Below are 9,263 nucleotides of genomic sequence, written 5' to 3'. Positions count from 1 at the left end.
ATATGCAGAATAAGGTTGTTTAAAGTAAAGTTGAAGGGTAAGGCACAGCAAGAATCAAAACTATTTGGAATATATTGTAGTAGCTTATAGTAAATGTATCTGTAAGAGAGCCACCCAGGAGGATGCAGTAGTTCTCTGTTTATACAGTAAACACTGTAGACTAGAAGGGGAAACAATAGTTTGATATATACAGTATTTGTGTAATAGGAGACTAGAGACCCTAGTTTGGAAAGATGAGTGTTAAGAGAGGTTCTTCAGTGTATGTGTTTCAGGCACACTTTGGAGATTTTCCCCTTAGTGGAAATGGCAGGAAAGTTGTCTCCCCTCCCTTTCTCTTCATTACTGCCGACCACCCCAAATAACAGAAGAAAAGCTTGGAAGAGATCAACAGTAGGACAGCTTTTCTCCTCTCCCCCACCGGTAGCATGTATGGGAGGGGCCAGAAGCAGCCAGGATAGACTGAGGAAGCAGGAAACAATGCCAACATAACCCCAGGGAACTTGCTTTGCAGCACATAAAAGAGGTGCTGAGACCAGGAGAATGAATTAGATTTTAATTGTTTAAGTAGCATTAAATGAAGTGTCAAGAGCAAAGTGTTCTTCACAGACAACTTTTATTTCCTATTTGAAAATCAGTTTCTTGGCTTAGGTTCAAGTTAGTGAAGGAAAAAAAAAAACCAAACCACCCAACCCAGACTGTTGTTAAAAAAAATAAAAGGAGTTAGTTTAGGTGAGGAAGGAAAAGTGTGTCTGCTGTGACCATTTAGAGCTAAATAAACTTGGTACGTTTGGGGGCCATGCTGACCGTTCTGCTAGTTATTCTGGCTGGATTAGCCACAGGAGATGCTGGTAGAGGACGGAACACCACTTCGGATTCAAGAGACGATGCAGGACATGGTGTGCACCTTGAAAGTTTACAGATCGTCACTTTTAAATGGCATCATGTGCAAGACCCTTACATCATTGCCCTCTGGATTCTTGTGGCCAGCTTAGGAAAGATTGGTGAGTTCATACTTGGAAAATCTAACAGACCTGGTTTGGCTTTTTGCGTGTTGCTCAACAGTTGTTGCTTAACGTATGTAAGGATTTCTGTAACATTTCTTTAATACGTTTTGTTTTGTATACATATGAATTTGGTTGCCAATAACGTTTTCTAAGATCATTTAGTATACCTGTATGTAGGTGTTCCTTAGTATAAGTCATCTAGTACAGGGATGTCTGCATATGAAGCTTATGCAGAATAACTAAGGTGCCACTACTGTGTTAGCTTGTTCTAACTTGCATTAACATATGTTATTTACTGCAGGTCCCATTTTGGTTGATGGGATCACTTTATAATATAGAGCAGCACATTTTAATTAATCTAGCTCATAATGTTCAGATTTTTAACTTAAAATAAGAACACAAGTTATTATATTGAGATTTTTCATTGACTATACTACAGCAAAATGTATTAACTAGAAATGCACATTATCTCACTTTTAGGTTAAGATAGTGGTGTGAGATTCTTTTTTGCATTTTGTATTAGATTCTTCAGCATACATGTTAAATATTGACTCGGAAGGAAAAGATTTAGAGCTTATGGATGGTTTGTTCAGGAAATTGCCATCAATTCAAGCTGTAATCTTGTGTGTAGTGGAAGGTGACAGAAACTTTTATGTCCAATCAAACTAACATGTTCTTTGTTTTTGAGATTTTTTTTTTTTTAGTTTAAATTCAGTAGGTAGACAGGATGGGAAAAAATTGGACTCTTATTTAAACAAATATATGCCTTAAAAGGTTCTGAATATGTCTGATTAGTTCTAAGCTGCATGGGAATTAATTTAATTCCTGCCAACTTAAAAAAAAAATCCCTTTATTCCCCAACAATAAGAACAAGAAGATTCTGCATTTGGAGATACACTTCTCCCTCCGTATTCGCAGTTTTGATTATTCACGGTTTTTAGCTTGCTGGCTCCTCCCCCCCCCCCCCCCCCAAATTACATCAGCTTGCATAGAGAAATTGCTGATTTACATAGAAAATCGCTGATTCCCGGCACTTTCTTCACCGCGTTTTGCCTTTCCTTCAGAAACAGGCCAGGTCTCCCACCATGTTATTCACGGTTTCACCATATTCACGAGGAAGAAGTATATCAATAAATATTTTGATTCCTCAGTCTGCTGTTGTATATTTATTTACTTCCCTCTTAACTGCTGCATTGGTTTTCTATTACTTCTTAGAATCTGCCTGGCTCTGTCTTTATTGAATTTCATAAAATACAATAATTCAACACAACAATTAATCTAATGACATTTAAGCCCTTCCCCCCTCCTCCCAACAAATTGTAAAAGTAGACAAATTGGGAGTACAAACCAGAAAGTTTCAAGTTTATTATAACATTTGATTAATCGCCTATTCCAAATTCTAAGTGATATACAAATTGATAAAAATTACAGTTAGGGGAAACAAGCATAACTAACAAAAATACTGGTCAATTAGCATGTATTCTACAATAGTCATCTGAAATAACCCAAACCCTCTTAAAAAATTGAACTGAACATCGCCTAATAGCAGCTACTTTTTCATATTTACACGTAAGACAGACTCCTGCTCACCATACAAGAAAAGAAAGAACTGTACTGTTTTTCCATTCTGATAAAACATGCTGAATAATGAAGGCATCCCTAGCAAAAGGTTTGCTCTTCCTACTGGAAAAACTCTTTTTTGACTACAAATCCAAAGTTTTGGGTATCATACTAGAATCCAGTTTAACTATGAAGAATCAGGGGAATTTCCTTGTTAGAAAGGTATTCCACAAATTGCGCCAACTACGAAGCTTTAATACATCTTTAGATTATGACAGCTTTTGTACCATTGCTCAGGCTATACTGCTTCCTCAAATCGACCATTGTAACTCACTTTATGAGGGCATCTCAAAGAAGATTCTGAATAGAATACAGCTCTTGCAGAATATGGCTGTTAGACTGATTAGTGGATTGAAAAGATTTGACAGAATAACCCCTAAACTTCATGATCTGCACTGGCTAGCAGTACAGTTCAGAACTAAATTCAAATTTGCTTGTATTATTTTTAAGGCACTGGCTGGCCAAAGTCCATCATTGATGAACATTTAGGGCTCCTTTTACAAAGGTGTGTTAGGGCCTTAAGGCGTGGAATAGCGCCCGCTAATTTGCCGCTGATGCTAGCTGCTACCGCCTCCTTTTAAGCAGGTGGTAATTTTTCGTCTAGCGCATGCGTTAAAAACGCTAATGCACCTTCGTAAAAGGAGCCCTAACTGTCATCTGCTTCACTTCAGAGGTACCATGAAACTTAACAAGAGCAGGATCTTATGTTATCCGACATTAAAAAAATGTCAAATAAAAAAGACATCATGAACGCACCTTTGAATACCTTGGAGATAAAATTTGGAATGATCTTCCGTCAGTGATTAGATCTATGTATACCCACTTGTTGCTTATTTCATAAATTGCTGAAAACTTACTTATTTGAGAAATGGTTTTCGTCCATTCCTTATTGGTATGACTGATTAATTTTACCTATACTCTCAAATTTCTCTGACCCTAATCTTCCTTTGTAATGCTAGTAGATAAAGCAGTATATAAGATATCATTAGCATTGGCTTAAAACAGTACAGGAATTTTTTAAAATAAATAAATAATGTATATGTGTATACATGGAGGGGCATTTTTGGAAAAAAAAAAAAAAAAAAAGTCTAAGTCCAACTTAGACATATCTAGCTGAACGTCCAAAGTTGGAGGAACAAAAATGGTCAATTTTGAATGGCAAACTGCTGGATATCCAAATATTTTTTTTGGCCACCGGGATGTCTAACTTTATAACCCATTTTCAATCAGAAAAACATCCATGTTGAAAACAGCCTAATCCTGAACATGGGTGGGACCAGCATAGCAATGGATTAGCCACATAGACAACCTGACAGAGCAATGGGACACCTTAGAGGGCACTGCTGGGAACTTCACATAAAGGGTGCCAGCTGTATATCTCACCATTACCCCCTTATAATTTATGGTATGCCCCTCACCTCCCCCCCCTCTAAAACCTAATATACCCTCCTGTGTACCATCCCAATAGCACTTATGGCTGCAGGTGTTACTATGTGACAATATAAAAGGTTTTGGGTGGGCTCACACGTTCTACCATAAATGTAGTGGTTAGAGTGGCTTATGGGCACCCTTCTAAAACAGGTCCAGTTTCAAACATATAAGTTCCATCCAGGATGTCTTGCAAAATGTTTGATTATTGCTGCAAAACGTCCTTGTCTAACCCATCTTTAGGCATGCCCAAAGCCCACCCATAGCACGCCCATCTTGTGCTCTGGATGCACAGAGGCTGGAAAACCTCACTAGACATACAGAAAGATGGTTTGATTATCGGTGCTTGGATGTTCTGGCAATTAGGACATTCAACTGACAATTTAGAATACTTTTTAGATGTCTGGTTTTTTTGGTTGTTTTTTTTAAATTATGAGCCTGATGGTGTCCAGAAAAAATGGGGCCCCAAGAGTTTTCCAAATAACCAAAAAAGTCCTATTGCAATAGAAATTCTGCCTGAAATGCAAGACATTTCTGAGAACTTTATTTTTCAACAGGATGGAGCTCCAGTCATAGGCAGCGGAACGCTTTTTTGTTTGGGGGAGGGGGCACACCCGCCCAAGCTCTTCCTCAGACCTTACCCCCATAATAATAGTACTAATTGTAAACACCATTTCTTCCATTCATTTTTCATATACACACAATATAATCTTATTAATAATACAAAATTAAACTACACAAAGTGCACTCTTTTTCCCCTCCCCACCACAGCACAGCATTTCTTTCCCTCTCCTCCATCTCCATGTGCAACATGTTCCCCTCTCTCACTGTCCACCATCTCTCTCTCTCTCTCTCATTCCCTCCCTTGCTGCAAAGGGAGTGGAGAAAGAGAGAGGGATCCAGAGTGTCTCTCTCCCACCCCCTCTACTGCCATATCCAATATTTCTCCCTTTCTTATCCCCCAGGCTATGTGCAGCATCTTTTGCCCCTACTCACCAGCCCCATGTCCAACATTTCTGCTTCTATCACTCATCTCCAGCTCCAAGCCACATCTCTTCCTCCATTCCCTCCACCACTGTGTCCAACATTCCTCCCTCTTGCATCCATTTCCATCTGTTCCACTGTTTCCTCTCCACCACATCCAATATTTCTCCCTCTTATCTCGCTCTACCTCACTCCTCTCCCATCACCATGTCCAATAATATTCCTTTTTCTTCCTTTCACTCACACCCATGCTTACCAATTCTCCCTCTCCCTCTCACTCATACTCATGCTTACCAATTCTCTCTTTCTATTCCCCCCACCTCAGCATCTCTTTCCCCATCCTATGTCCCAAATTCATGTCCCCCTCCCTTCTGTGTCCTAAGTTAGTGCTCCCTCCCTCCTTTCCAGCATTTGTCCCAAGTTTCTCGCTTCTGTGTCCTAACACGTCCCCTCTCTCTAGTCTCTGTCCCAAATTAATGCCCCTCCCTCATTTGTCCGAAGTTCATGCTCCCTTCCTTCCTTGTCTCAATGTGCCCCTCTCTCCTGTGACCCAATATGCCTCTCTTCCTTCCTCCCTTTTGTGCCCAAGTTCACGTCCCCTCCCAAGAGTGTGTACCTGTGTTTATTTATTTATTTATTCAATTTTCTATACCGTTCTCCCAGGGGAGCTCAGAGCGGTTTTACATGCATTTATTCAGGAACTAAGCATTTTCCCCTCTCTGTCCCAGTGGGCTCACAGTCTATCTAACGTACCTGTGGCAATGGGGGGATTAAGTGACTTGCGCAGGGTCACAAGGAGCAGCGTGGGTTTGAACCCACAATCTCACAGTGCTGAGGCTGTAGTTTTAACCACTACGCCACACTCTCCCCCTGAATGGCTGGCTCTAAAACAGTGGTCTCAAACCCGTGGCCCAGGGGCCACATGTGGCCCGCCAGGTACTATTTTGAGGCCCTCGGTATGTTTATCATAATCACAAAAGTAAAATAAAACAGTTTCTTGATCATATGTCTCTTTAGCTATAAATCACAATATTAATATTAAGACTTAGCCAAAAGGAAAGATTTATAAACTATAAAGAGTTTTACCTCATGCAAAATTGTCATTTCTGTAATAAGACATTAAATATTTTTTCTGAGGACCTCCAAGTACCTACAGATCCAAAATATGGCCCTGCAAAGGGTTTGAGTTTAAGACCACTTCTCTAAAACATCCAAGTAGGTCTCCTCCTCCTTTCCAGCTGCACTTCTTTCACAAAGCCACAGGTAGCAGCAGAGTATGGCCAAGTATGCTCCCAAGTATGACATCTCTCACCTCTCCCGGCCCTCAGCCCATATTCCCTCTGCCTTTTCCTAGCCATGTCTTCCCTTCCTTCTATGCTTTCCCCGAGTTCTCCATCTTTCCTTCCCCCTTCTGTCCCCTCCCCTGAATTTCTTTCCCTTTCCCCATCTTACCCCCTCCACCAAATCTCTCTCCTTCTGTCCTCTGTCCTTCTCCAAATCCATCTCTTATTGTCACTCTTCTGCCCCCCTCTGCCACCTCTACCTGTCCTCCTCCTACCCCCTCTGCCGTCCCCATATCCATATCTCCCTATCCCTTACACATCTGACATCATTCCCTCCCTCATCTGAGTCCAATATCTCTCCTTTCTCCCAGTCCCATAAGCTCTTCTCTACCTGTTTTCTACACCTAGCTACTAACCAGCGTTCCTGCTGGTCAGCACTCTGCTGCGCCCCTGCCGGCATATATTTCTCTCCCTTCCTCCCTTCTGCCCGCTGCCACATGTCTACGTTTAATTTTTTTGAAAAGCACTGTGCCACCCTGCTGCTCGCCCCTTGCCACTGCCAGGGCTGTTATGGGCTGTATCTAATTCAGTCCCAGAGGAGAGTCCTACTATGCTGATAATGCTGTGATAATTGCATAATGCAGTAACATAGTAGATGATGGCAGATAAAGACCCGAATGGTCCATCCAGTCTGCCCAACCTGATTCAATTTAAATTTTATTTCTTCTTCTTTTTAGCTATTTCTGGGCAAAAATCCAAAACTCTGCCCGGTATTGTGCTTTGGTTCCAACTACTGAAGCCTCCGTCAAAGCTCACTCCAGCCCATCTACACTATTTCAGCAATCAAAGCCCTCCCCAACAAACGGCCATACACAGACACAGACTGTGCAAATCTGACCCGTACTGACCTTAGTTCTTCAATATTTACTATTATTTTCTGATTCTAGATCCTCTGTGTTCATCCCAAGCTTTTTTGAACTCTATCACCGTTTTCTTCTCCACCACCTCTCTCGGGAGCACATTCCAGGCATCCATCATCCTCTCCGTATAGAAGAATTTCCTTACATTTCTCTTGAGTCTTCCACCCCTCAGCCTCAAATTATGCCCTCTGGTTTTACCATTTTCCTTTCTCTGGAAATGATTTTCTACCTTTCAAGTACTTGAATACCTTTCAAGTACTTGAACATCTGAATCATATCTCCCTTGTCCCTCCTTTCCTCTAGGGTATAGATATTCAGGGCTTCCAGTCTCTCTTCATACGTCTTTTGGCGCAAACCTCCTATCATTTTCGTCACCCTCCTCTGGACCGCTTCAAGCCTTCTTAAATCCTTCACCAGATATGGTCTCTAAAACTAAACACAATACTCCAAGTGGGGCCTCACCAATGACCTGTACAGGGGCATTAACATCTTCTTTCTTCTACTGGTTATGCCTCTCTATATACAACCCAGTATCCTTCTGGCAGCAGCCACCCCCTTGTCACACTGTTTTTTCGCCTTTAGATCTTCAGACACTATCACCCCAAGGTCCCTCTCCCCATCCGTATATATCAGCCTCTCACCTCCCAGCACATACGGTTCCTTTCGATTACTAATCCCCAAATACAGTACTCTGCATTTCTTTGCATTGAATTTTAGTTGCCAGATATTATACCATTCCTCTAACTTGTGCAGATCCTTTTTCATGTTTTCCACTCCCTCCTTGGTGTCTACTCTGTTACAAATCTTGGTATCATCCGCAAAAAAGCAAACCTTTCCTTCTATCCCTTCAGCAATGTCACTCACAAACAGATTAAACAGGATTGGCCCCAGCACCGAACTCTGAGGGACTCCACTATTCAGCTTTCCTTCCTCCTCAGCTTAACTTCCATTAACACCACCTTTGGCATCTGTCCGACAACCAGTATCTAATCCAGTTCACCACTTTGGGTCCTAACTTCAGCCCTTCAAGTTTGTTCATGAGCCTCTTATGAAGAACTATGTCAAAGGCATTGCTGAAATCTAAGTAAATGATATTTAGTATATGTCCTTGATCCAGTTCTCTAGTTGCCCAATGAAAAAATTCAATCAGGTTTGTTTGGCACGATTTACCTTTAGTAAAGCCATGTTGCTTCGAATCCTGTAACCCATTAGATTCTAGGAAGTTCACTATCTATTCTTTTGGCAACACTTCCATTATTTCTCCAACAACCGAAGTGAGGCTTACCGGCCTGTAGTTTCCCGCTTCATCTCTGTGACCAGTTTTGTGACTAGGGACCACATCCACTCTTCTCCAATCCCCAGGAACCACTCCCATTTCCAGAGATTTGTTAAACAAGTCTTTAATAGGACCCGCCAGAACCTCTCTGAGCTCCCTCAGTATCCTGGGATGGATCCCGTCCGGTCCCATCGCTTTGTTCACCTTCAGTTTTCAAGTTGTTCATAAACACTTTCCTCCATGAACAGTTCAGAATCTACTCCATTTTCTTGTATAACTTTGCCAGACAATCTTGGTCCTTCTCTAGGATTTTCTTCTGTGAACACAGAACAGAAGTATTTGTTTACAACGTTTGCTTTTTCCTCATCATGATCGGTTTGCTTAGTGAATTTGGGCCAAAGTCCGTACATTTGAAATCTACGACTTAATGCAAGGGCCCCATAGTAATAATAGATGAGGATAGAAAAAGAATGGTTCCATTAATCTAGTCAGCAGGGTGCTAATGGTTGATTGATATTGCAGGTCACCCTCCATGTCATTCTTTAGGCTTGAAAACAATTGCTCTGAGCAATTAACCCCTATTCAGTGTGGTTTTCCTAGTGCTTTGTTTCCATCTTCTTGCCATTAAATTATTCTCAATGTTTATTCTATGTGTTTAGATTCTGATTTCAGTTACCAGTATGTCTCTACTGCCTCTTTCTGGAGTCCATTCCACACATCCACTACTTTTTTCATGAAAACTATTTCC

At 41.2% G+C, this 9,263-nt stretch overlaps 1 protein-coding gene across 1 annotated transcript in view; it reads left to right on the top strand.

The window, feature by feature from the left end:
* Positions 1–564: 564 nt before the first annotated feature.
* SLC9A3 (solute carrier family 9 member A3) overlaps positions 565–9,263 on the top strand; it is a 246,405-nt gene continuing 237,706 nt past the window's right edge. Inside the window, exon 1 of the mRNA XM_033933345.1 lies at positions 565–1,001. Coding sequence (XP_033789236.1) covers positions 797–1,001 — 205 coding nt within the window. The 5' untranslated portion in view covers positions 565–796. The remainder of the gene's footprint in view (positions 1,002–9,263) is intronic.

Source organism: Geotrypetes seraphini, chromosome 2 (assembly GCF_902459505.1).
Source record: "Geotrypetes seraphini chromosome 2, aGeoSer1.1, whole genome shotgun sequence".
Classification (NCBI taxonomy): domain Eukaryota; kingdom Metazoa; phylum Chordata; class Amphibia; order Gymnophiona; family Dermophiidae; genus Geotrypetes; species Geotrypetes seraphini.
This window is presented reverse-complemented; position numbering and strand designations above follow the sequence as displayed.